Source organism: Eptesicus fuscus, chromosome 7, assembly GCF_027574615.1.
Source record: "Eptesicus fuscus isolate TK198812 chromosome 7, DD_ASM_mEF_20220401, whole genome shotgun sequence".
NCBI classification, from domain to species: Eukaryota; Metazoa; Chordata; class Mammalia; order Chiroptera; family Vespertilionidae; genus Eptesicus; species Eptesicus fuscus.
The window spans coordinates 106390232-106417379 of record NC_072479.1 but is presented as its reverse complement, the minus strand read 5'-3'; the positions used below and the strand labels follow the sequence as shown (position 1 = coordinate 106417379).

Genomic DNA, 27148 nt, shown 5'->3' with positions numbered 1-27148 from the left:
TGGAGGGGCCAGGGGCTGGGGAGGGGAGGCAGGGACCCCTGAAGGCTGGAGTTCCCCTCCGAGTCTGGGAAGCGCCCCCATGTCCCCCAATCGTCTCGATGATGGGAAACTTAGTAGAGGGGCTCCCGCAGGTCACCTGAGGCCCCCCCCCCCCCCCCCCGCATCTGGCCGCGCCTGTCCCTTCCCGCCCCGCCCGGAGGCAGCAGTGCTGACAGGTGCTGGAGGGGAGCTCGGATCCAGGTCTGCGGGGAGGCCTTGCTGCGGGCCAAGGGTGTGGCCCCGGGGACCCCGGTGCTGGGGGAGGGGGAGCGCCAGAACCAAGGTATGGCTGGGTGGTCTCTCCCTCCCCCACCAGAAACCGGAGGCTGAGTGGCCGTCACGATCTGTACTGTCCATTCCCGGCCCCCGCCCCACCCCCATCCCGCGGGCGCAGAGGCCGGCCAGCCCCGCGCAGGTGTCTCTTCCGAGCCGCGCCCTCCCCGTGCCCCCCCCCGCCCCGCACCCAATCTCCCTCCCCCAGCCCCGTCCCAGCAGGACCGTCGGAAGGGAGCCGGCCTGGGGAGGGGGTGGGGGGGGGTGGATGCGTCTGTGTGTCACGGGGGAGGGAGGAGAAAAGGGAGGGGAGAGACGGGGAGCGAGGGAGAGAGAGCGCGCAGCGAGCGAGGAGGGCGGGCGGGAGGCGGATCCTCCTACCTGGGGCGCTCGCTCCCTCGCAGCTCGTTCGCCGGGGCCGCGAGTCACCTGGGGAGGCCGACAAGTGCGGACACATTGGCCGCCGAGGCGCTCGGCGAGGCGCGCACGGCCCCAGGCGGCTGCGCCCAGGACAGGCAGCGCCAGCCCCGCCGCCGCTCTCGGGCCCGGGCCCGGGTCCCCGCCGGCGCTCGTGGGGCTCCGCGGCCGCTCAGTCGGGCTGCGAGGGTGCGCCCCGAGCCCAGGTCACTCCCCCGGCACAGGCGGCGGCGCCCCGGCTCACCATGGTGGCAGCGCGCGCCCAGTGCCCGCGCCTCGCCCGCCGCCGGAGCCGCAGCGCCGGCTGAGCGCGGTCCGCCAGGCCCCCGCCCCCCCGCCCGCCCGCCCGCCCGCGCGCCCCTCCGCCGCCGCTGTTTATGGCGCAGCCCCCCGCCCTGGATCATGCACAGAAACTTCCGCAAGTGGATTTTTTACGTGTTTCTCTGCTTTGGCGTCCTCTACGTGAAGCTCGGGTGAGTAACGCCGGGGCCGGGCCGCGGCCGGGGACGGGCCGCCGCGGGAGCCGCCTCCGGGGTCTCCTCGCGGGAACGCCGGGACCGGCGTGGGCCCTGGGCGGCTCTCCAGATCCGGGGCCGGCCTGGGTGCTGGCTCCTCGCCCAAGCCGAGCCCGGACGCAGCCGAGCCCTGAGCGGCGGGTCCTGGCGAGGGGCGCCCAGCCCGGGGCCGGAGGAGGAGGGCAGGCGCTCGGCGGCCGCGGGCGGGCTGGCGGGTAGCGGCGAGCGTGCCCGGCGCGTCCTTCCACCTGTTTGGGCTCCAGGCCCCGGGGGTGGGACGCGCCTTCCCTCCCCCGGGCTGCGCCGGGCGCTGAGCCCGGGCCGAGCGCTCGCCGCCCGGAGGGCGCGCCGGGGCGGGGGGCGGGGGTGCGTCGGGCGGTTCGGGAGGCCCCAGCGCGCGGGGGGCGCGCACCCCGCCCGCGAGCGCGCAGGCCGGGGCACCCGCCGCGGCCCTCCGTCTCTATCCATCACCCGGACGTGTTGAAATCACCTTGACAACTCGTCCGGCTGGCTCGGGATGGGCCGCGCGGCCGCTCGGGCCGCCTCGGGCTCGGTCCGGGCTCCGCGCCCCCGCCCTCCCGGGGCCCTGGGCCCGGCCCCCTCTCGCCGCGCTCCCCCTGGAGCGGCCGGGCGGGCGGGCGGGCGGGCGCCCGGCGGGCCGCGCTCGCGGCAGTAGCTGCTCCGAGTCGTATTTCCACATTCCTGAAGCCGGCCGAGTCCTTACCTGTTGAGCTGCGATCTCCCTTAGACACACTCTGACTCGGCCTCGCTCGAAGGGGGGGCGCGGGGAGCGGTGCACTCGCCGGGGGCGCCCAGGCCCCGCACCCCGCCGCTCCCAGCGCGCCTACTGTGCGCCGCCGGCAGCCGGAGGCGGGCGGGTCCCGGCGGGAGGGCCCAACGGTGCCGCGGGCGGAGGCGCGGCTTCCCCGCGGGAGGAGAGCCCTCTCGCCCTCGGCCCCTCCGGCGTGTCGCAGCTGGGGAAACTGAGGCCGGCAGGACGGAAGCCGTGTGTCCCGGCCTCGGTTCCGCAGAGCCGGGTCCCGGGCTGTGTGTTTATGGAGGTGCAAGTTCGCGCAGGGAGCCTGCTGGGGGTGCGGGTGGGGGTGGGGTGGGGAGGGAGACCGCTTTCTGGACTCTCCAGCAGCCCCTGCGGTTACTCTTTCTGTGCCCCCCAAAGTAATGTGCACCCCTAATGAGGCCCCCCCCAGCTCGCTGCTCAGCACCCAGGCCGCGCCCTCCCTGGCTCTCTGTGTTTAAGGATTCGGACACCCAGCAAGGAAGGCCAGGAGAGTGAGGGGCAGAGCTGGGAGGAGCACCTTCCCAGCACCCCTTCCCCCACGGGAGCCCTGAGAACCGCTCCTGGAAGGGCTCTGCGGCACCCCGCACCCCCCCTCAGTGCCCAGCCTGGGCTCCCAGGGCTGCCCCCCCCCCCACACACACCATGAGCCTCCTGCCCCTCTGCAAACAGGACTGCGCTCTGTCCATCTGACCTGGGTGGTGGCCAATGCGGGGGTAGGGGGTGGGGGGGGGGTAGGGAAAGCGGGCCTGGGAGACCCAGCCTGTGCACCCAGGCACGCGCCAGCCCTGGGCGTGCAGAGAGCGCCGGAGGGGCTCAGGCCCTGCCCTCCGCTCCCATCAAGGAACCTGGAGTGGAACATCCTCCCGGGGCCCCAAAGCACACACTCTCTCCTTCCCCGAGAGCAAGGGGACCCAGAGGGACACTGTGGGATCCACTAAGGGCCCAAGGGGGCTCAGCCCCTGCCACCAGCTCCCCCTCCCGTCCTTGATCTTGTGGGGGAGAGGGGAAGGGGGAGGAGGGAGGAGGAGCCCCCCCCAGGAGGAGCCCCCCCCCCCCGCCCGTCACCTCAGGGGTTAAATGACCTGGGAGCTCTGTGCGTTGAGGTTGAGGTTGGGTGGGCAGTGCCCCCCACACCCCTCATCCAGTGGCCTTGGCTGAGCTCTTTAAACTACCCAGCCCACCTGCCCTCATCTTAAAAATGGGGTAACAGCGCCTCCTTTCCTGGGCGCTGTGAAGGTTAGTCCTGGGGGCCTTTGTGTGGGACTGGGGGGTGTCCCCTCACACCGGCCCACATTTCTTATTGTTAATGCCGAGACCTCACAGCCGCTGCAGGCCCCTGGGTGCCTCCACAGCGCACCGGGGACCTCAGAGTGTGAGAGGTGGTCTGTGTTGGGATATTCCATGATCACAGCCTGCCCACAGCTGTGCACACACAGTACCCCCTCCCATGGCCCTCAGCCAGTGCAGGCCTCAGCCCCTGGGAGGGGTCCCAGACCAGCAGGGATGGAGAACTAGGCCCTCAGTCCCTTGGGATGGGGGTCCCAAGGCCAGACGTGCCTTGGATTTGCACACTTCTAAAGCCATCGGCTTCGGGGAGTCACCGTTTCTCAGTTGGGGACTGAGCAGCCTGGAGCTCCAGCCCCAAAGAGGCCAAGCCAGGACCCAGAGGGTGCACTGAAGTCTGGGTCCCCTCTGTCCCCGGGAATCAGGGCCATGAAGTCCCAAGACCAGCCCTGCTCCAGGCCTGCCGCCTGGCCTTGGGGCCAGAGAGCCCTGCACCCCAAAGAATGAGGGCAGGCAGCCCTCCCTCCGGGTGCTGGGGTGGGTCTCCGCAGAGGGAGAGGCCGAGGGCAGGACTGGATTCCCCAAACCCCCCCCCCCATGTTGCTGAGGCCTCTCTTTTCTTGTCACCCGGCCTGCTTTGTGCCTTCGCCCCAGCTTAAAGGGGCTACACTGCATCTAGAGAAACACTGGGGTGCAGCCACGCCGGGCAGACAATGGAGGTGGAACTCAGCCCGTGTTTCTGGGCTTAAAGGAAATCACTGGGAGAGGGTTCTCAGGAGAGGGTGTCCCACTCTCACTGCACCACTCCCTCAGGGACAGCAGCAGGAGTGGGGGAGCCAGAGCTGGGGCTCTGTGCACCTGTTGGGGTGCGTGCCCACTGTCAGCCTCTCCGAAGAGACTCGGAGGCCGACCCTGCAGACGCCAGTGCGCATGTGCACAGGTGAGCCCTGCCGGCCGGGCCTGGTTGGCCGGAGCGTGAGGGCCCGCGACCCGCAGCCAGGCTCACCGGCCTGCAGGGCGCGCGGCGCACCCCGTGCATCTGTGTGCACACACCTGCGCCCCACGGGCGCGCCCACGCCGCTGCCGGCGCCCAGGCACAGGCAGGCACATGCCCACGGGCACACGCTGCCCAGCGCAGCCCCGGGGGAGCGAACGCCCCCGCGCGGCCACCCCCGGCGCTCCCCCCAGGTGCACCCTCCAGCGCAGCCAGGGCTGTGTGGCTCCCCAAGTTGCGGGGAAGGGGTCCCAGCCAAGGCGGTTTGGGCAAGCCCTGGGGGCGGCTCCCGCCGCGCGCTCGGGTCAGCCTCCCCTTTAAAACACCCGCCCGCGGGGAGGCGGATGTAGGGGCAGCCCGGCCAATGGCAGCGGCGTGCCTCGGGAGACTTGGAGACGTGAGGCCGCGCGAGTGACAGAGCCGGTTCCGACCGATCCACGGACGGAGGTCCAGTCGGGGCTGAGGCTCCCTGGTGTCCCCTGCCGGCCCCACCCCCTCCCCGCGCTCCAGCCCCAGGGCGATGCGCAGCCCTGGCGGCGGGGCACCGGAGACCGCTGCGCAGGGACCCGCACGCCAGGGTCCCTAGCGCCCGCCGCCGCCGCCCTACCTCGGGGAGGGCCGCGGAGACCCCGGCCTCCCCTGGCCCAGGCGCCCTGCCCGCGGGGCCTGCCAGCCCGGGAGCGCCGGCCCACCATGCTGCTGCTGTCGCCGCGCAGCGCGCTGCTCTCCGTCTACTGCCCGCAGATCTTCCTCCTGCTGTCCAGCGGCAGCTACCTGTGAGTGCGGCGGGCGGGCGGGCGGGCCTCCCTCCTCAGCCCCAAGTGCGGGAGCCCGGGGGAGGGGACGAGGCAGGGAGTCCTGGGCGGGGCACCGGTGCCCAGCGCGCGCCAAAGCAGGGGGCTTTGGGTCGCCTGGCCGGCCTAAGCCCCGAGGTGGAGGACGGGGCGGGGAGGGGAGCTTTGCCAGGGAGACGCTGTGGCTTCGGGTTAGAGGAAAGGTGGCTTCCCGGAGGCCCGATTCACCCCCAAGGCCAGGCTGCAGGCACCGGAGGGCTCTGGGGCGGGGCGGGGATGCCCTGCGCCCGAGCCGAGTCCTGGACCAGCGCTGTCCCCCTCCCCATAGACACCCACGCGGCCCACACTGTGGTGCCACCTTGGAGAGAGTCCCACGCACGCCCCGCTCCCCCGCGGAACATGGGCGCACACGTGCACGCGCTCCCCACCAGGCAGGGAGCATCCCAGTTGCCCCGCGAGTCTGCGGCTTCTCGCGCCTTCCGCCGCCGCGCGGGGCCTGGCCCATCCCTGCCCACTCCTCACCTGGGGGTGAGGGGGAGCAGAGTGAGCGTGTGCGGCTCCCACCGAGGTGTGCCCGGTGCGCCCCGCGACCGGCCCGGGCAGCTGCGCGGAGCGTGGGCGCGCGTGTGCATCGGGCGGGCGGGCCAGCGATCGCCCGGCTCCGGCTCCGGCTCCGGCTCCGGCTCCGGGCAGCTCCAGGCAGGGCCCGGCCCGGCCCCGGGAGCCGAGGGGCACGTTGGCGCAGCGGTGGCTCCGCTGGGTTCCTAATGGGACGCATATGCTCTGGCCTCCGATGTAAAAAGAAGTTTGATTTATGGAACCGCCGTTTGGGGGAATTTCAGCTGGATGCTACTGATTAAACCTCAGAGCCAGCGCTGCCGCCCGCCCCTGCCTCCCTCCCCTCCCCCTCCCCCTCCTTTACACGCGGGCCACGTCCGGGGTCGCCTACCGCGGCCTTCCCGCTCCCGCGCCGCCCCTCCCCCCACGCGGCCGCAGTTCTAATAAATGGCCGCGCCCCCACCCCCTTTTAATAGCGATGCAGCCAATTCCTCCTCCAGCTCCTAGGAAATTACTATCCTACCAGTTTTCCTTCTATAAATAGTCGCGCATCTTGAAACAAAAGTTCGCAACCACAGCCAGATGCTGCGAGGCCGCGGTCGGCCGGGCTGTGGGACTTAATTACAAGGTCCGGGCGCGGAGAGCGCTCCAGGCCCGGCGAGCAGCCGCGGCGGAGGCTTCGCCTGGGGCGGGGGGAGCGGCGGCCCCGGCGGGGCGCGGGGCGGGCGGGGACCGCCTGAGCGGTGGGGACTCGGGCTCGGGAAGAGGGTCCTGCTGCTGGCCGGCTCCCAGGAAATGGACCAGCCCGGCGGGCCGTGGGTCCCCGCCTCCGGTTCTCAGAGGTCGGGGGTGGCGGTCAGCAGCCCCCCCCCCCCCCCAGAACCCGGCACCTCAGTCTTAAATCGAGAGAACCCGCGCTTTGGAGCCAGCTGGCTGGGGCTGGGCGGTGGGGAGGTGTGCAGGGCGGGGACCTGACTCCTGGGGTGGTGTGCAGTGAGGTCTGAGAGAAGGAGGGGGGCACGGGGCTCGGAGCCGGTGGGGGCGGGGCCAGGCCGCCGCGGAGGGCTGTGGGGCAGGTGGCGGCCGGTCTACCTCCGCAGACCCCAGGCTTTCCCTGGGGTTTGGCCCCCAAATCCGGGCCTGCCGTGGCCACCATCTGCGCCCACAGGGCTCTCTCCACGGTGCGCGCTGCCGGCTTGGTTGGGGAATTCTCCTGCAGCAGCAGCTTTCCCGAGAGTTCCCGGCCGGCACTGGGTCTGGAGTGGCACTGCCCCTGCCCTGCCTTCAGCAGCCGCCCGCCCGCCCAGCCGGAGCTGCCGTCCGGGCTCCCGGCCCCGGGGAGAAAGTGCTGAGCCTGCCCTTCCTGGGCAGAGAGCTCAGCTGTTCCCAGGAGGGGGCGGGGCTGGAGCATCCCTGCCCGTTTGGGTGGGCACGGCCTGGTGTATGCGATGATGCCATGGAGGGAGCAGGGCAGTGCGGGTGGTGAGACCAGGCTGAGCTGATGCCCGCGGGCAGGTGAGCCTCCAGCGCCAACGTCCTCGGAGGACTGGGGTCAAGGGACCGTTAGGAAGCTGGGCCCGCGGGATCTGAGGATGCCCAGGGCAGGAGGGGCCTCGGGCAGAGGCCTCTTTCTCCTCCAGAGAACTTTCCAGAAGGCCTCCCGTTGCTGGGGTCGCACGCGGGCGGACAGCTGATCCTGCCCTTCATCTGGCTGCTCTCCCAGCTCCCTGTCCTGGGCTGTGGTCGGTGCGCAGCGAATCCCAGATGCATGCCTGGGCCCTGCGCTGATTGGGTCCGACGGGTGTGCTGGCCTGGAAGGGCCTTGACCCCCCCCCCCCCCCCCCCCCGCCCCATGCCTGGTGCTGAGCTGGGCCCGATGAGCTCGTGCGAGGCGGCTCTGGCCAACCACGCCCTCCTCTCCGCGGGCAGAGCAGAAGCTCCCAGGGCTGGCGGGTCAGCGAGGGCCAGGGGAGGGCAGGTGGGGGGCCGCAGGCCAAGAGGATGCTGCGGTGCCAGGTCAGCGGGTACGGGGGCCTGGCGGAGGCCTGGTGCCAGGACCGAGCTGACGTTCTGTGCGGGGCAGGTCCTTCCGGCCCTGGCCGCCCTCTCCCAGATGTGGGGTTGGCTGAGTGATCCCCCCAGGTCTTCCGGTAGCAGCCTCGTGGTGACCGCCTGCTCTGGGGAGCGGAGTGAGTCATGAGTGACAGGGCGGTTACTCACCGACCACCTGGCTGTGGGGGGTGGGGGCACTCACCACTGCCCAGCCCGGGCTGGCCTCTTCCTGGCTCCGCCGCCGTGGCTTGGTGGCGGTGCCCACCGCAGCCCAGAAGCCCTGTGGGCATGACCCGGGGCGGGGGGTGAATCAGGTTCCCTCCGTGGCATCACGGCCCGTGTGGGGGCAGAACGGGGCCGCCGCGGAGGCGCGGACAGGTCGCCCTGGGAGGAGCAGCTCCGGGCCGGCCGTTGGCTGGTCTGTCGGGAGGGAACAGGAGGAGCCGTGCTGTGTGCCCTTGGCCAGGCCCACGGGCCTCTCTGGGCCTCAGTCTCCTTGTCCGCCGCTAGGGAGGGAGAGCCTTCCTTCGCACACTCAGGTCGGCCCACGTGTCCGAGGCTCTGAGAGTGTGAGCAGCTGGAGGGGGTGGGTGTGCCCGCAGGGGGTTAGAGCCAGAGAACTGACAACATCCTACACCCCAGGGACCCCCGCTCAGGTGGACACATCAGAGAGAACCCCAGGGACCCCCACTCAGGTGGACACATCAGAGAGAACCCCAACAAGTCACTGCCATGTGAGACTCATCCAGCGCTAGTCAGGGGGCGCGCAGTGAGTTCTGGAGAGGACTCCCTTTGACCTCTGTGTGGGGAGGGCTCCTCGAGGCTTCCTGGGGCCGCAGGAGGTGGCCCCTTTTCTAGTCAGGTTTCCCGTGAGTCCTTACGAGGCCAAGGGGCCAGGTGGCAACCCAGATCCTATCCCCATTCCTCCGTGTCCTGCCTGGGTGTCCTGGAGCCTCGGCTGTGTCCTCCATGCAGAGGGGCCCACGGGGACTCACACCTCCTGGAATGGGTGTGAGGATCCAGCCAGCCAGTGCAGGGATGTGCTCAGCGGCATCCCGCGTGTACAGTAAGCGCTCAGGAGGCAGGCTCATTCCCAGCTCTTAGGAGTGTGTTTGTTCAGAGGAGAGTGATGAGCTCTCGGAGGGCTTCCTGGAGGAGGTGACACCAAGACTGGGTTTGGGAGGATGGGTAGGAGCTGCCCAGACTAAGCAGGACCATGAGAGAGACCCTTAGAAGGAACAACAATACGTATTGTCTCGCGGGCGCCTCGCAGCACCTTGCCGAGGGCGGCAGACTGCGTGCCGGAGTCCAGAGAGGCCTTCTCCCGAGGTCACCCAGAGCCCGGGGGAGCAGCCTCTGAGGAAATGTCCCCTATGGGGTCCAGCAGGGAGGGGAGCCCGGGGTTTGGGGCCTCAGGGGAAGCCTGGCAGCCGGTGGAGGTGCCGGAGGAGGCGTCACCGAGGGAGGTGCTGTGCGGGGCCCTGTGGGCACTTTGTTTCTGCCTTGAGCTCCCCTGGGGCACGGGGACATAGGCCCCCTCCCCCCCCGCCCCCCCCACCCCCTCGTCCCAGAGCCTCATGCAGCCTGTGGGGAGCCAGAGCCCCAGCTGGGGATCTGGGCCGATGCTCTGGGTAGAGGGTGTGGCAGCGAAGGGGAGGGGAGGAGATGGAGGTCTTGGCCGTGGGACCCAGACCTTCTGTCAGCTCAGGATGGTGGGCGGGGGGGGGGGGGGGGGGCCGAGCGAGCCCCCTGGGTGCAGCCTGTGGCCCGTCCCCTCAGCTCTCCGCCTCTCTCCCCGCGGGAGTTGGGGGGGCTTCGGCTGGCTCCCGAGGCCTCCATTCTTCATGGCCCTGGGTCCAGCTTGGATAGGGCTCACCCCCACTCCCCCAGCAAGGGGACAGGCTGGGCGCCCTCCCTTGTCAGATGAAACCCCGGCGCAGGGCTCCCTCAGCCCGATGAAAGGGTCATTGTGTGGTGCCGGCCGCCCGCTGGCCAAGGACAAAACCACCGTTTGTCCTCCTTCCCTGGCGCGGCCTGGGGCCTCCCCTTGGGCTGGCCGGCGGGGTGGGGGTGGGCGCAGGTGCGCTCCCTCTTCCCTTTCTCCATCTTCCCTGTCTCCATCGCAGAACTGCTCCCCTGCGTAGGCCCCTCCCAGTCCTGCCCCGACCCAGGGCGTCCTTACCCTAAGTGGGGAGCCTGAGGCTCCAGCCAGCCCGCTGCTGGAACAGAGGTAGTGAGCTCTCTGGCCCCGGAGGCAGGCAAGCGGGTGCAGGAGGGATGCAGGATGCTGGGGAGGGGCCGTGCCTGGAAGACAGCCCTTCCTCACTGGGCCCTCTGCGCCGGGAGCCACGCGCTGTGCTGGGCCCACTCCACGGATAAGGCTGCTGAGCCCCGAGGCGGCCCCGTAGCCTCAGCGGCAGAGCCCAGCACAGCAGGTGGCCTCTGAGGCCTCGGGGTGCCGGGAGGGCTCTGTCTGGGACCGTGTGGGGCAGACACTGGCACTGGGCCGTGACCTGAGCCTGCCCGCCGCCCGCCCAGCAAGCAGCTCCCGGGCATCTGCTGGCCTGGAAGAGCCTTAGCCTTCCCTGGCTCCCGTCCCCATCACCCCCGTGGGCCCCTCACTTTCCGGATCCGCCCCCCACAATGCACTGCTGGCCCTGCTGGTCCTGCTCCCCACCCGCTCTGCCTCCAGGTCAGAGGGCTCCTGGCACTGAAGGCCCTGCTCCCGGGAGGGAAGGGCGGTGGCGGCTCGGCTCACCTCCCGGAGCAGACGCCGTACCGCCGGGCGCCGAGGTCGGAACTGAGACTGGGGCCCATGCTGTCCCGATGGTAAAACATTAAGGACCCCGCTGCGTGGGGTTCCTCCAGAGCGACTACCTGCCCCGCCCCCGGCCCGACTGGGCACTGGCTCTGCATTCCACTGCTGGGGGCTCGGCCCCGGAACGGCCACGCGGCAGCCCCGCCCGTGCCAGGTGGACGCCGTGGCAGAGCGCGCAGGTGGGACTGGGCCGCGCCGCCTTCCTTCCCACGGCAGGCCCCTCACCCTAACCCGCTGCGTGAGGGCGGACCAGGGAGGCCCTCGCCTGGAAGGTGACCTCTGACCTGGTCCTAAAGAATGTGCTGGCCGCCGGCGTGGCTCAGGGGTTGAGTATCCACCTATGAACCAGGAGGTCACGGTTCGATTCCGGTCAGGGCACAGGCCCGGGTTGTGGGCTCCATCCCCAGTGTGGGGCGTGCAGGAGGCAGCCGATCCATGATTCTCTCTCATCACTGATGTTTCTATCTCTCCTTCCTTCTCCCTTCCTCTCTGACATCAATAAAAAATATATTTAAAAAAAGAGAAAGTGCTGGAGAGAAGGATGGCATTCCTGGCAGAGGGCTGGGTGACAGGGCTGGGTCGCAGCCAGTTAGAGTGGGGTGGGCGGTGGGCGGTGAGGGCGGGGTGGTGGGGGGCAGGTGCCCTGGGCCTGGGGGCTGAGGGAGGGAAGGCTTTAAGCAGGGCAGGGCGGACAGCTTTATCCTGGGGACGGGGGAGGGGCTGCTCCTGGGCTGGGCTCAGAGGGAGGGGGGCTTCAGGGAGGGGCCATTGCCCCCAAGCAGGAGCCGGCCCTGCCCTCTGGACCTGGGGCTGGGCTGAGGGCTGTGAGAAGCCGGGGCACCAGGCCCCTCTCCGACCTGCCCACCTGCCGACATGCCAGCGCTCTCGCAGCCTCACTCCAGCCCTGAGGCGTGCGGGGCTGGACACCGGGCCTCACTCCTTATTTCCTCCGCGGCAGCCCCTGTGCCAGGCAGGGTGTGAGGTGTGGTGGCTGCTGGGAAGTCTTCTGCATTGTCTAGCTTCTGCCCCAGGACAGGGCCTTGCAGGGGGCTCCCTGCCCCCAGGGTGCGGCCCCCACGGGGTGGTTCCCGGCCCCTCCCAGGGAGGTGCTGAGAGCCAGGGTTTGCAGCCAAGGCTGAGTGCGAGCCCTCCCCGCCTGCCGTCCAGGGTGGAGATTCCTGCAGGGGGAGGGGGCGGGAGGGCCGCCAGCACTGGAAGAATGAATGCTGAGGAAGCAGGAAGCCGGGAAGGGCCCAGGGCTGTCCTGCCCTTGGCTGTGAGGCCGAACCCCTGCCAGGTGGTTGCGTGGCCTTGGACCAGATACTGCGCCTCTCCTCCAATGGAGCGGGGTGCGGGGGGGAGGCGGATGGCTGAGGGGGGCGGGTGTCCAAGGTGCTGCCTCATTGAGCGCTCACCACGCGGTTCAGGTGGTCACACCCGGTGCCCAGGGTGGAGCAGGCTGCTCCTGGGGTAGTGAGCGCCCTGCCCCGCGAGGCAGCCAAGATGACATGGTCGGCTGGGGAGGCCCCGGGGCCCAGAGGTTCTCAGAAGGAAGAGCCCAGGGCCGTGGCTGCTTGGAAAGTGAGCCAGGTGGGAGGGGCTGAGCCAGGAGGTTCTGGGGGGCGGGATGGGGGGGCTCCCAGCTTTGATGAGAGCAGAGTGCAGGGCCATAGAGCTGAGGGGGTGTTGGGGGGCCCAGGCCTGCGGTGGGGGGGCTGGGCTCATCCTCTGCTCTGAGCGCTGTGTGGCCCCTGCAGGCCCGCCTTCATCTGTCCTGAGGGGACTGCTCGCTCTGCTGCCTGCGGGGCCTGCCCCCAACCCGCCTCCGACCACGGCCTGAGCAGCCAGGGCGGCGAGGCCTGGGACCCGAGAGATGCCTGTGGGCCAGGGTCCGGCCAGTGTCTGCCCTCCTGTCCTGCCCTCATGTCGTCCAGAGTGAGTCTGTCCTGAGGTCGCAGGTTGGCCATCCTGGTCATCCAGGCCTGCAAGGCGCCCCGCGTCCCCCAGGTCCGGGCGCCAGGGCCAGGGCTGGGGTCACTCCTGCTCAGGCTTAGCTCCCGTGCAGCCTCCGGTGCGGCGGCCACAGTGTCCCTTCTGTGCCCCGGGGACGAGGAGAAAGGCGGGGGTAGGCCTGGGGAAGGTCTAGGGCCCAGCCCTGGGTCAGGCTGAGCGGCCAGGCCTGCGGGCAGGTGCTCTGACGCCCGGCCCTCAGCCGCATCCGGGCGGGGAGGGGAGGGGGCAGGAGAGAGAAGCAGGCGGGCTTTTGGGAGGAGGCCCGAAGCCGGGCCTGGAGCTGTGCTGGCTGTGGGAGGGGGGGGGAATCTCCCCAGGGGGAGTGGTAGGCCCACGTGGCCTGAACCCAGGCATTCACGATGGGCCCTGGATGCCCAGCAGAGGTCCGGAAGTTTCTGAGGTCAGGGTCAACGTCTGGGGGTCACAGGGACGGGTGAGGTTCTGATTCCACAGGTTTACCATGGCGGGGGGGGGGCTGCTCATGGAGTGGAGGACCCCCGGCTGTCCTCGCCCACCTCCCGCCTCAGCCCCACCCTCGCCCCCTGCTCGCTGCCTGCTTTTGCCCAGCCTGCCTGGTTCTCTCCAGGGCGGAGCCGCAGGGTGCCAGGCCAGGCATGCCAGCTCTGAGGGGAGGGCGGGCTGGAGCGGGCGGACGCTCTGCTCTCTTCCCCGGGAACACTGCGGGCAGCCGGCAGGCTGAGCTGAGCGAGCAGCGGCCTGGAGAGGCTGTGGCGCGGGCGTGGCCACTGGGGAGCCTGTGGCAGGGACTGCTCTCCCCACGGACAGATGGGCAAACTGAGGCCCGTGAGAGTCAGCGGCAGAGCGGGACGAACGCAGGATCCTAGGCCAGACTGTAGAACACGGCTCGGTACCTGGATTGTCGCCTCAGCCGCTCACTGTGCAGGTGGGAAACCGAGGCCCAGGTGGGGCCGGCAGGGGCAGAGGGGGGCCGCCTTGCCCAGCGGCACCTCTTCCTGCCTCCAGGCCTCTCTGTGCCTCCTCCGGGGACACCCTCGTCCCTGCCCAGCACCCCGATGCCCGTTGCTGGGTTGCCCTACGCCTCAGTGTCCTCATCTGTAGGCGGGCTGGGGAGGCCTCTTCTGAAGAGCCGCAGAGCTGAGGGGGAAGGAGGTGAGACGGGGGGAGAGGAGGTGAGACGGGGGTGGGGAGAGGGGGTGAGACCTGTAGGGATGCCACTCAGCACGGTGGGCCTTCTGGCCGGTTCCTCCCCCAAAAGTGAGGCCTGGGCCTGGGCAGGTGAGGGGACAGGCCGATGGCCGGGGGGGGGGGGGGGGGGCGCGGGCTGCGGCCAGGCCTGCCGTCCATACTCATGTCCCCCACCCCCTGCAGGGCCCAGGCCAGTGAAGGGAGACGCCATTTGCCTAAAGAGGGCTGATGGGTCCCTATTCTCAGATGAGAAAACTGAGACTTGCTCAGGGAACAGCCTCGTGTGGGCTCCCCAACCTCTGGGGTGTCCCCGCGCCCCGCCCCACAGAGCTGGGCCTTGACAGGCGTGAGCGCCCCGGGCCCTCGCACCAGCCGTGGGGCTCCGACCCCTTCTGTTCCCTTCTCTCCCGCTCATTCCGCAGAGGAGGCTGCGGGGACCCCCCCCCCCCCCCCAGTGCCCTCTCTGGCTCTGACTCTGTGACGGGGCTGGGGGTCTGCTGCACCACCCAGACCTGGGAGACATGCTCTCCCCACGTGGCCGGCGGGACCCCGAGGCCCTGGCGGCCCCCCGCGGCTGGAAGCGCGGGCAGCCCTGCACCTGCGGGCGCGGCAGGAAGTGGCCGCGGGGCTGCGGGCGGGGGGGGGGGGGTGGCTCAGGTATTGCGAGCACTTCCTGGACGAGTGGACCGCTCGCCTCCCTGGCTGATGGCAGATAATTAGAACATTCCTCAAATATTTCGCCCGAGGATGCCCAGAAGGAAGGATTGCACGGCTCCGGGGCAGAGCGGGGGCTGGAGGAGCGGGGGCAGCGGGCAGCGGCCGGCGCCAGGGGTGGGGGCCGGAAGGAGGCTGGGGCTGGGGCCCAACTTGGCCAGCGTGCCCCCCTCTCTCCAGCAGCTGGGGCTGGGGTGGGGCTCACGTCCGAGGCCAGCTCGGAGCCCAGCTGGGTGCTGGGCCATGGGGGGATCCCTGACCTGGGGACCCCACGGCAGGTGGGTGGACAGCCCTGCCCCAAGGGGTGTGCGGAGAAGCGCGAGGGGGTCCAAGGAGGGTCCCCGGGGGAGAGTGGGGTCTGGGAGGACGTCAGCCATCGTCAGCCTGGGAGTCCTGCGGATCCGCCGGCGGCGCTGTGGGCAGGAGGGAGCGATGAGGCGTGTGCTGCGGCCAGCCTGGCTGCCGCCCAGGGCCCCGGGCCGCTGTCCTGCTGGGTGGGGAGGGCGGGCTGGGCGTGGGCGGTGCGGTCCCGGAGGGCAGGGGGGCTGGTGGGCTGCCCCTGGGGATGAGGAGGAGGGACGGGGCAGGTGCCCAGGGCCCCCTCCCAGTCCGGGGGAAGGGCCTGGGGTGTTGAGGCCCAGAGGGTGCCTCGAGGTCGGGCTCCAGGAAGAATGGGAACCTCCGATCCCTCGGGGTGCTGCCTGGCCCTGGCCTCAGGACCTCGCCCCTCCTGTGGTTGGTTCAGGGCAGGGGGCACTGGGGGGCCACAGGAGCTGGTGCTCAGTCCAGAGAGAGGGCAGAGGGCGCGGGCAGGAGGCCGCCCGCGTCAGCTCTGTCCCTGGCTGTCTGCGGTGGAGGTGCCGGCTCTGCGGCCTCTGGCGACACGGCGGCCCGTCTGGGGCCGGGACTTAAGGCTCTGCAGAGGGAACCCATAGCTCCGGGCCTGGACGGCTCCTGTCACAGGTCCCGGCTGGCAGGGGCGCCTCCTCCCTCCGGTTTTTATACAGAATGGCACAGCTTGTGTCCCCCCCCCCCCCCGGCAATGCTGGGACCGGTGCTCAGTGGTCAGTGCCACCGAGGGCACCTGGGGCGCTTTACCCCGTGACCCGGGCACCTGCTCACCTCCCGCCGCTGCAAGCGGGGCCCTCGCGGGAAGTGGGGATAAAAGCGGCTTTTTACTGACCGCAGCCACCTGCCCGCCCAGCCCGACCCCCTGAGGTGGCCTCGCTGGCCGTCCTGCTCCCCGAGCGACCCCGGGAGCGACCCCAGTGGCTCCCCCAGCAGATGGGGCTGAGGGGTCGCCTCGTTCTGCTCCTGGGCCCGTCTGTCCGCCATTCATTCCGTGTTTCCAGGAGGACCCGGGCCCCGCACCGCACACCGTGGGGTGAGACAGGGCCCCCCGCCCTCGGCCGGCCCTTTGAGGAGGCGTCCACTACTCAGCCCCGGGCCCGAGGGACTCCTTCCAGCCGGTGCAAGGCGGGGCCCCCTTCAGGAGCCCCCGGAAGGAAGGGCCCCCATGCAGCTGGGCCCCGAGGCGCCAGTGGGGGACATGGCTCTCCAGATGGACCCATGACCGCCAACCCCCCCCACCCCCGACTATCTTCGAGGTTAGGGATGGGGCGACGAGGCACTGACCAGCCTGGGCAGGAGTGGTCCCAGGCCCCGCCCGCCACGCCCTTTCTCAGCTACTTGGCCGGTGGCTGGGCCTCTTGGGACCTCCGGTTCCTATTGTGAGGGGCTCATGATGACTCTTGTTATTGTTATTATTATTGTTTGTTGTTGTTGTCAGTCCTCCCCTGAGGAGATTCCTTCCATTGACTTTTAGAGAGCGTGAGTGCGAGATGCGGGTCAGGAGCTGGTCCCGCGTGGACACGCCTGGTGGGCGCAGCGTGACGTGGGCCCCGCTGGATCCAGAGCTGCCGGGGGAAGGGTCAGTCCCCCCGATGGACGCTCCCCGGTCCCCACCATGGCTCAAGGAATGACCGTCAGCAACGGGCCCCCCGGCTCAGGCCCGAGGGCGAATGCGGGCCCCACGGGTGACCTCTGGCCACAGGCCGGCCACAAAGTGCTGGGTCCTTCGAATCGTGTCCTCCAGCAGCAATGTGAGGCAGCAGGCCCGCGTTGACTCCATTTCACAGACGTGGAAACTGAGGCACAGAGGCTAAGAAACTTGCCTGAGGCCTCACAGCTCAGAAGAGGCAGAGCCAGGTCTCCAGCCACGCTGGCCGCCCCGCGCTTGTGCTCCTCACGCTGCCCCACTGCCAGCTGGGGAGGCGGGGCCTGCTAATGCCATGGCGGCCACTTCTGCACCTGCCTGTCACCTGGCGTGGCCCCCCTCCCCCACTGGACCCGCCTCAGCCCCTGGGACGCTCTGGCGGATCTTCCTTCTTGTTGTCCCCTCCTGGCTCGAAGCCCTGCCAGGCCCTCTGCTGGCCTCACGACCTCCGGCCTGAGACTGGCGTCCTGTCCCCAGGCCCCGAACCCCTCCTCCGACGGGCCCTGGCCAGGGGCGAGGGACGTTTCCCGACGCTCAGCTGTGTCCCCTCCCGTGTCCCGAGGCCCCTGAGCAGTGCAGCGGGTGAGCCCAGAGCAGAATTTTCCATGGAAACATCAGCGACTGAGACAGGAGCCCCTGCCTGGCCTCCCCAGGTGCCCGGCCGCTCGGGATGTCCTTGCCAGCCTCTCCCGGCACCTGAGCGGGCAGCTGCAGGCGGGAGGTGCCCAGAGGTTCTCCCCACTTTGGGGCGAGAGCCAGTCCCCTTGCGGGCGGCGTGATGAGCGCGCCATAGCATGCCTCACCCCGAGGCCAGTTACCCCAGGATGCGCCTGCGTCCGCCCGCCTCCTCCCGGGAACCAGTTATCTGGTTATGAAATTATTTTTATCCCCATCCCACGCCCATGGTTCCCTAAGGACAGCCAAGCCGGGCCCTTATCAGCCGTCCCTCCCTTCCAGGCGGAAGGAAGAGTGTGGGCAAGTCCTGGGTGTGGCAGGGCCAGGCCTGCCTGCGAGGGCAGGGGCCAGCCCGCGGGCACGCGGGGCTGTGGGGAGAGGGTGATGGGGCGGCCGGCAGCGGCTCCGGCCTCAAACACCAGCAACGACAGTGTCCACAGCCCTGGACGAACTCAGGAGTGACCGGAGGACTCCAGCCGGGTGGGGAGGGGTCAGCTGTCCTGGGATGGAAAGGGGGCGTGGCTTCCCCTCCTGCCGACCTCTCGTGTTTGTAAGGCACCTACTACGCGCAGTGCTTGGTGCCACAGCGCTGCGGCCACCTGCCTCTGGCAGCGGAGGCGGCTCTCGGCCCGGCTGTGTGGCCTCGGCGGGTCCCCTGGCCTCTCTCAGCTCCAGGCCGCACCCCGTGACCTGGGGATGGGGAATGGCAGGGCTCCCCCTGCCAGGAGAGGCCCGAGGCTCAGAGCGGGAGAATCTAAGGTTGTTGGGGACGAAACCCCAAGTCTTAGGAAGACTGTTTGAAGTTATTTCTGAGGTACCAATCAGATCTGATTATTCATGCTCCTGTGACTCTTGGGCGGTGCCTGTATATGTGTGTATATATACACCAGTATATATACATATTTGAATGTATTTTTATTGCTTTCAGAGAAGAAGGGAGAGGGGAGAGAGAGAATCATCAACGATGAGAGAAAATCATCGATCGGCTGCCTCCTGCACGCCCCACGCTGGGGATGGAGCCCACAACCCGGGCCTGTGCCCTGACCGGGAATCGAACCGTGACCTCCTGGTTCACAGGTGGATGCTCAACCACGGAGCCACGCCGGCCGGGTGTGGAAATCCGTGTACAGATGGATTTTTAAAATTGTGGTTACAGACGCGTTACATACAACTGGCCTCTTTCGCAGTTGGAAAGCGAACAGCCCAGTGGCACCCGGCACGTTCTCCGTGTTGTGCAGCCATGTCTCTGACTCGTTCCAGAACGTCTCTCATGACACCAGGCGGGAGCCACACCCATGAGATGGGCAGGCGCTCCCCTTCCCCCCCCCCCCCCCGCCTCTGGAAACCAAGAGTCCTCCTCGGTGCCTGTGGGTTTACCTCGCCGGGCGTCTCACGCAGACGGAACCTACAGAACGTGGCCTTCCGTGCCCAGCTCCTTTCACGGAGCGTAACGTTTCCGTGGCGCGTCCACATGGCGGGTGCCGGCACCCCTTCCTGTTCGTGGCCGCGTACGGCACGGCAGACCACGTTCTGTCTGTGTTTTTTATCCTCACCTGAGGATATGTTTCCCTTGATTTTAGGGAGAGTGGGAGAGAGGGAGAGACAGAGAGAAAGATTGGTGTGAGAGAGACACAGTGATGGGTTGCCTTCTGCACGCGTCCTGACCAGGGCCTGGGCCGGGGAGGAGCCTGCAACCGAGGGACGTGCCCTTGTCTGGAATCGAACCTGGATCCTTCGGTCTGCAGGCCGGTGCTCTATCCGCTGAGCCACACCGGCCAGGGCCACATTCTATTTATTCATTCACATGATGACGGACCTGGGGGCGGGTCCCGCCTCTGGGCTGTTGTGAATCGCCGCTGTGAACGTGTGTGCTCAGGGTTTCGTTGGAACACCCGCCCTCCGCTCTGTGGCTGCGCCCCGAGGCGTGGCGCCGAGGGCCTGGGTCTCACCGTCTCACGCTCCCACCAGCGGTGCGCGTGGGTCCCGGGGTCGCCACACCGCGCCAGCGCCGGTGTTCCGTCGTGTTGAGCAAGGCCACGCCGGCGGGTGCCCGTGGCCCCGGCCGCGGCTCGGACGTGCGTTTTCCCAGCGGGCGCCGTGCTCACCGCCCCGCCGCGGCCTCTGTGGAGGCCTCTCTGCCCGGCCTCGCCTGTTTGCAAACCGGACGGTGCCTTGGTTGCTGTGGCGTGGCGGCGCTTTCAGCCGGAACCTTGGAGCATTTACTCGCTCGCCCACCGTTCCGCAAACACTCGTGGGCAGCGACGCAGGGCAGCCGAGGCCCCGGATGCAGCTCGGGCTGGACCCGCCCTCACGGTGGGGAAGCTGGGGTGAGACGCGCCCCCTGTGCCGGGCCGGAGGGGGTGCACCCCGGGGGCCTTGCACGTGGGCCTGGAAGGAAGGGAGCCTCTGCCACAGAGAAAGGCGGCGAGCGCGGCACCGGCCGAGGGCCAGCCCCAGCGTCGGGGTGGGTCCCCGGGGCCAGGTCCCAGGAGACCCCAACCCCAGGCGGCGGAGCCTGGCGCTGTGGCTGGGCCGTGCGCCCGGAGTGCGTGGTTGTTGTGGGCGTTGGCGGCAGCAGGGCGGGGTGGGCTGCCTGGAGGCGGAAGACCAGGGCTGCCAGGATCGGTTTCATCCCCCAGCACCCACCCGAGTCCCACTGGAGCCGCCCCAGGCCGACCGGCTGCCCCCTGGGGGTTCTCCGCGCTGGGTCCGCAGCCCGGCGTGCAGGGAGCGGCGGGAGCGGGCGGCGGGCTGCGTCCGGGATCCGAGGCGGCTCTGACCTGTGGCCCCGAGGCCGGTGCCCGCAGGGTTCCCATCCATCTCAGTTCCCAGGGTCGGTTTTCGGAGGATCTACAATTACTCCGGGCGAATTCCCCGGATTCCAGCCGCCTCCCAGCCTGGCCGCCCAGAGGCGCTTCCTCCACGCCAGCCTCCCGCTCTCTGCCCATTGTGCCCGGGGAGACCGGGGGGTCTGGGCCAGATTAGCGGGGGGCCGGCCGGGCGGTGGGGATCGGGTGTCGGTCTGGCTCCGGGTCCCAGCACGTGCTGTGGGCTCGGGCCACACGGGGACTTTCCCAGGCGGCTGTGGTGCCCGGCCGCCCTGGAGGGACACCGGCTGTCTCCCAGGAAAGGGCCACAGGCCGTGGCACGGGACAGGGCCGTGGGCATCCGCGTCGGGGGCCCCGGGGCTCCCCCACTCCCACCCTCGGCCTCACTAAGCAGCCGTCTGAAACCAGCTGTCGCCTCTTTGGAAGCCACGCCCCTCCCCCCAGCGGCTGCCCCTCTCCTCCGGGCGCAGCTTGGACAACAGCTGGTGGCTCCCCAAAACGCCAAACAAACTCCCAGATGACCCGGCAATTCCACTCCTGGCGTGAGCCCCGAAGAACGGGAAACGGACTCACAGCAGCCCTGTCCCAGCGGCGGAAGGCGGGGACGCCCATGTGCGAAACGGAGGGACAGAGGGGGTCTCTCCACACGGTGGGATGTTCCTGCGCCTTAAAAAGGACCGAAACACGGACCCCTGCTCCCACGTCACGACCCCTGAGAACATCGCGCTCCGAGAGAGGAGCCAGACTCAGGCCACGGGTCGTGTGAGTCTGTCCCTCTGAGGCCTCCGCTCGGGCAGAGCCGGGGGAACGGGGCGCGCCGGGGGCTGGAGGAGGGGCGGGGGTGCCGGCTCAGGGCTGGGTGGCCACGTCTGGGAGCTCAGCACTGTGAACGTGCTCAACGTTAAAAGGTTTAACTTCACGTGACGGGACTTTCACTTCATCAAGCAAACAGTCTCGCAGACAACAGCCGCACAGGTGCCCTCCCGCCCGGCCCAGCTCCCGGAGGGTGCCGGAGAAGGCGCCAGGGCGCCCTCAGGGGACTGCTCTGAGTTCTGAGCACGAGCTGCCCGCCCAGCACACAGTAGGCGCTCAGTTCGTGTCGGCGCCCGTTTCCTTCTCTGAGGGCACCCGCCACCCAGAAACGAGGAAGTCATGGCAGCAGCTGTCCCCCACCTGTGCCGCCTTCCCCCCTCTCCCGCCTGAGCCTGGGTGGTGGAGGTGGTGACCGGGGAACAGGTGTGTTACACCCCCATTTCCTGGGCCTGAAAACTGAGGCTCAGAGAGGCAGAGTGCCTCACCAAGGTCACACACCGGCTGCGGCTGGAGCCAGGAGGCGGCGGGCTTGGCTCCCAGCCGGGGCTCCCTCAGCAGCCTGCCTGGCCCAGGCACCCCGGGGACCAGGCCGGGAGTTGGGGCGTGCTGCTGGGGAGCTGTGTGCAGACCCGAGGGGGTGGGTGCAGGCCCAAGTGTCCGAGCAGCTGGTCCCGGGGCACGGCGAGCCCCGGGGCTCCCTGTCCGCGGCCGCTGGATTCCGGGGGCTTGGCTTTTACGTCCTGCCATGTCCTGGTCCCGGCCCTGGGGAGGCTGCGGGCCGGGGTGTGTGTCCGTGGATGTGGGCCCCCAGCTCACCTCTCCCCGTCCTCTCCCGCCCGCAGAGCGCTGTCGTCCGTCGTGGCCCTCGGCGCCAACATCATCTGCAACAAGATCCCCGGTTTGGCCCCGCGGCAGCGCGCCATCTGCCAGAGCCGGCCCGATGCCATCATTGTGATCGGGGAGGGGGCGCAGATGGGCATCAACGAGTGTCAGTACCAGTTCCGCTTCGGGCGCTGGAACTGCTCCGCCCTCGGGGAGAAGACGGTCTTCGGGCAGGAGCTCCGAGTAGGTAAGGGCGCCTCCAGGCTCCGGGACCCCGGCACCCCGGCTTCGGGCGCCCGGCCAGGCCCGCCCCCTGACCGTGACTCCGCCACAGCATCTCCTTTCTCCATGCCTGGCCTGGGGGGACCGGGACCCCAGGGAGACCCAGACCGGCCTGCCCCCGGGGACCCTGCCACCGCTGGGACGAGGGAGGCGTTGCGGGAGCCAGCCCGTGGGAGTGGACGAGGGTCCTCGCGCCGGGCTGGGGGCTGGGGGACGTCATCCTGGCATGGACACGAGCCGGGCAGTGTGGGGCAGTGGTTGGAGGCGCGCCCTGCTGCTGGGCGGCTGTGCGTGCCCAGGACCTCCATCTCCCCCTCCCCCCCCCCGCCCCTGGTCTGCAGGGCTGTTTCCGGAGCTGGGGGGACCGTGGTGGATCCCACGTGGGGCTGCGGGGGCTTGGTGGGAACGGGGCCCAGCCCTCAGGAGCTGTGGCGTGAATGTTGCCACGGCCCCGAGAGGGGAAGGAGTTCAGGCAGAGGGAAACGTGGTCACCCGTGATCACACGTGCGTGGGGTGCCGTCCGAGGGCGGGAGGCAGGGTGGGTGGGTGTGCAGGTGGAGTCAGGACTTCGGGGGGGCGGGGGGAGGGGTGCTCCTCCAGTTCCCTGGGCAGGGGCAGCTCAGGAGGGGGGGCGGCATGATCTCTGCTGGCGGTGCCGCTGCACGGTTCTCGCCGTGTCTCCATGTCCTCCCAGCCCCGGGAGGCTCCATCGCGCCCATTTTACAGGCAAGGAGACTGAGGCCCAGCGAGGGGCGGAGAGGGAGAAGTGTGACTTCCAGCGTCTGACCTGGGTTGGAATCCAGCCGTGTGACCTGCCCCTCAGGGCTGCTCAGGGCGTCCGTTTCCTCATTTGTAAAGTGCGCTCCAAGCGAGCAGGCCCTCTGCTGGGTGGGCCCCGGGGCCGCTCCGGGCCTGCGCACAGCCGGTGCCCCAGAAACCGCTGCTGCCTGAGGGAGGTGGGGACCGTCACACAGCACCCCCCCCGCCATCGTGGGGGTCAGAGGGGGAAGGGACCTTGGGGTGCAGCGCCAGGCACGCAGGGCACCTTTCTCTCTCAGACGCCAGCCTGAGGGGAGGGCACAGGTGGGCCTGGGAACGTGTGGGCACAGCACGTCTTTCCGGTCCCAGAGAGCCAAGCGCCACAGCTGCTGGGCCCCGGGCCAGGCCAGAGCTCTGCGGGGCGTGGAGCGGGCACGGGCTGGGCGGCGCAGGGAAGAGCCCCCGGGGGCCCCTTTGCGGTGAGCAGCCTGTGGGTGGCACCTGGCACAGCCGGGAAGGGGGCCCCGCCCCTCCCTGGGGCCCCACCACCCAAGTGCAGCTCCTCCCTCCAGGTGCCAGCTGGGGAGGGGGGGCTGCCCGCCCATCCAGCGCAGCCCAGGTGCCCACTGCCTGCCTGGCCCTGGCCCCGAGGCTCCGGGCTGGGAGGCAGCTGCGAGCACCCCCCCGGCCCAGCCGAGGACGCCGGGTCCCGGCAGCGTGAGGTTCAGAACCTCGCAGAGCCGGGTTCAGATCCAGCCTCCTCTCTGGACAACCTCGGTGCCTCGCTGGGCAGACGGGCAGTGGGCGTGGTCCCGGGGCCTGGCCGAGGGCTGGGGTCACCAGCTGGGGTGAGAGAGCCGTGGCCCCGCTGAGCCTGTCCTTGGGGCCGGGCCCAGGCGGGGGATTCACATTCGGTGCCTCAGTCAACGCCGGTGCCTGTGGCCGCCTGAGCCCGAGAGGCCGCCTGAGCCCGCGTGGCGTTGGCCCGCCCCCGTGGCCGTCCCCAGCCAGGCACCTGTGTGAGGACGCGGCTCTCAGCTCCCCTGACTTCCTGGAGCCCAGGCCTCAGCCCAGCATGGGTCTGGGAGGGTCTGCAGCTCTGGCCGCAGGAGGGGCAGCCACAGCCAAGGACGGGCTGAAGCGGGGTGCGGGGGGAATGGGGTCCCGCTGCCTCCAGGGGGGCTGCTCGGTGTCCTCATGCCCTGAGCTCCCGCAGCGTCCGCGTCTCGGGCTCTGCTTCTGGGGAGCCCCCTAAGAGCCCCCCTGCGATGAGCCTCCAGAGGCAAACCTTTCGGCCGAGCTGCCCCCCCCCCCCCCATGCCTCACCTCCTCTTGCTCCCACCGCTCGAGGCCAGGCCGTGTGGCCTCTGTGTGGCTGAGTGACCCCTCTTCCTTGGCTGGGCCCCCTCGCCGGCTTCCTCTGTGTCTCCGCTCCCTCTGGGCCCCGCTCCAGTCTGCGCGCCCCGGGGCCACCCCTGGCCAGCCCACCCAGTCGTCTCAGCGGTCACCCGGCTACCCCTCTGTCCACCTCTGCCCCTGCCCCCTGGCCCTCCCCGGGCAGCTGTCAGGACCTCCTCCTGCCTCCCCCAGCCCGCCCATGCCATGTGACTCCCTCCCTCCACAACCTGCAGTGGCTCCCTACTGCCCGGGACACAGCGGCGCCTCAGCTTGGTGTCTGAGTAGCCCTGCCTGTGTCACTCCTGCTCCCTCCTCTCTCCCCAGCACACCAGCCCCTTCCCTCCTCCCGGGCCACCCTTCCCTCCGCTCTGCTGACTCCCCCAGGGGCCTCCGCCTTTCCACCCCCGCCTGACTTTCCATGCCCACAGCCAGGCCGTAGTCACATCCATCCTCATGCCCACCCTCCTGCCCATCCGCCTGCTCTCAGCCCCAGGTCAGCCCAGCACCTGCCCCGAGCCCGCCCCGCACTCTGCCCGGGCTGGGGGCTCTCCCCGCCCAGGCCAGGCCTCCGCTGGCCCCCTCCCCAGAGGGCCTGGCGCTGGAGCTGGGCTGCGCTCTGCAGGCAGCGGGCTGGGTGCTGGGACGGCCCGAGCGAGCGCCTCGCTCCTCCCGGGGCCCAGGCCGGTCCTTGTCAGAGGCATGCGGGCGCTCTGGGCACGAGATGGGAGCCGGGCCATGAGCTGGCAGGCAGCCGGGGGCACTGTGGGAGCAGCCACTCAAGCGGCGACAATGAATGCTTGGCCCCGAGAGGGGGACGGCCTGGGTGGGGGGGCGGCCCCTCGGGCCGTGCCTGTGACCTTGGGCCAGGCCTGCACCTTGAGAACTGAAGGGACCCCTGAGAGGGGCACGCCAGCCCCTGTGCCGAGGTCCAGCCCCTTTTCCGGCACCTGCGCCTCCTGGGGGGGTGGCACTCACTGCTCCCTAGGACAGGTGTCCTCACACTACGGCCCGCGGGCCACATGCGGTTGTTTTTGCCGTTTTGTTTTTTTACTTCAAAGTAAGATATGTGCAGTGTGCATAGGAATGTGTTCATCGTTTTTTTTTAAACTATAGTCCGGCCCTCCAGCGGTCCGAGGGACAGTGAACTGGCCCCCGTTTAAAAAGTTTGAGGACCCCTGGCCGAGGAGCTCAGCTTCCTGGTGGCACCTGCGCTGGCTTCGCCTGGGCCCCCGGCTGCCGTGGCTCTGGCCCTTCGCGGAGCGAGGCCCCCCTCGCCCCCTCCAGCCGCTGCACACGGTCCCTCCTGACCTGTGACCTCCCTGTGCCCACAGGCCTCCCCTCACCCACTGAAGGAGCATGGCCCCGGCCCCTCCTGAACTGTCTCTTCTGAAAAAGAGCGTGTGTGTGCGTGCGTGCGTGTGTGTGTGTGCGTGTGCATGTGTGTGTGTGTGTGTGTGTGTGCGCGTGTGTGCGTGCGCGTGCGCACTGGGGTGAATGTGTCCCCAGCTCAGCTGTCGTCATGAAGTGGGGGAGGGGAAGAATGGACGAGAACTGGGGGTGAAGCTTGTATTCCAGGGCCCCCGAGCAGGGCAGGACGTTGCTAACGGGCCTCGTGTTCCATTCGGGACTGTGGCCAGGGCTTCCTGCACGGGCGGCCAGTTAGGGGAGACCCGAGGGCGGATCAGAGCGACGCGGAGGGGCCTGGGGGAGCACAGGGAGGGGGCTCCAGGTGGAGGTGCCAGAGAGCCCCGGTATTACCCAGGAACCTCGGGAGCAGGAGGGGGAGCGGGAGGGTGCGGAGACCCGAGGCCGGAGGAGGGCAGGGCAGGAGCGCTCAGGCAGGTGTGCGAGCTGCCGGCCTGGCAGGCGTGGGAGGACTGCCCCGCCCCGCCCCCGCCGGAGCCCACCCCAGCGGCCATGGGACACCGCGTCCCGCCCGTCATGTGGCACTCAGACATGACCAGGCATAGGGGCCACCCTAATCCCGGCTCACGTGGCCGCCCCGGCCGCTGTCTCCGTCCCGTTGGCTCCGTGGCGGAGATTGGCGTTGGGAGCCAGCCCTGAGCCCCGCAGCCACACTCTGTATGGGCACAGCAAAGCCCCTCAAGGCCGGCGCGGGCATCACAGGAGACCTAGACCCTCCGGGTACCGCGCTGCCCACCCCTGAGGCACGAGTTCCTGGACAGTCCGAGGTCGCAGTGGGACTCCGAGAGGCAGGGGTCCTGGGAAAGAGGGGGCGACCCAGGTCCCATGCGCCTCCTGTGTGCCAGGGGTCCTGCCCGGATCCCAGGAGGGCCAGGTCCTCTCGGCCACCGGGGGCACTGAGACGTGGCACGTGCAAACTGGACGGTGCACGAGGGTACGATTCCGGAGACTTTGAAAGAGAAGAGGCAGTGAAAAGCTCTTTAATGGCCTCATTGCCGACCCGGGGGCACGGTGCTATCGGCCAGATGGGCTAAACGTGAAGTTCCCCGGCATTTCCACCCGGTGTGGCTGCCAGGAGCTCTGCGGTGGCCTGCCAGGCCCCCGCTGCGGGCGGGGTCAGAGCTGCCACCTGGCCACGGGGGCGGAGATTCGAACCCCGACCTGGCTCTCCCCCGGACTTCCTCCAGCTCCGCTGCGGGCGGAGGTCGCTGGCCAGCTGCTTCCTGGGCAGCCCCGTCCCTGGGCGGCCTGTGCAGGGAGCGCCCGCTGTGCCAGGCCTGGGAGAGGCGAGAGGTGTTGCCACGGCTCGGGGTCCCCAGGGTGTGGACGGGGCCGGGCTCAGGCCCCGGGTCTGAGGGAAGCAGGCCTTTGTCCTGTCCGCGGTCACTCCCGACCCACCTCGGCCTGGGGTCGCGGCCCGAGGCAGCACAGAGACGTCTGTGAGGCTCGGGGTCCAGCAGCCAGGACACCAGGGACAGCTGGGCTCAACTGTCCGCCAGGGGACGTCCCCGGGCACGAGCGGTTGGAGCCCACTCCTGTCTCAGGACGCGGGGAGGCCGGGGAGGTGGGGTGCTGTCTCCTCCCAGGGGCCCGGGCAGGGTGCAGGCTCCTGGACAGGACACGGCCAGCTCAGGACACAGACCTGGGTTCCAGTCCACGTCGCCCCTCGCCGTGTGGCCTGGGGCCAGCTTGCCCTGGAGGGGGCGGCTCTGA

At 69.7% G+C, this 27148-nt stretch overlaps 1 protein-coding gene across 2 annotated transcripts in view; it reads left to right on the top strand.

Moving 5' to 3' along the window:
- Positions 1 to 677: 677 nt before the first annotated feature.
- The window catches only part of WNT7B (Wnt family member 7B), a 44462-nt gene continuing 17991 nt past the window's right edge, over positions 678 to 27148 (top strand). The window contains exons 1-2 of one of the 2 annotated variants that reach the window (XM_054718580.1): positions 678 to 1202; positions 21592 to 21814. In XM_054718580.1, the coding sequence (XP_054574555.1) occupies positions 1107 to 1202; positions 21592 to 21814 (319 nt within the window). In that variant the 5' untranslated portion in view covers positions 678 to 1106. Of the gene's footprint in view, positions 1203 to 21591; positions 21819 to 27148 lie in introns of both variants that reach the window. The other variant, XM_054718581.1, reaches the window with a different exon arrangement.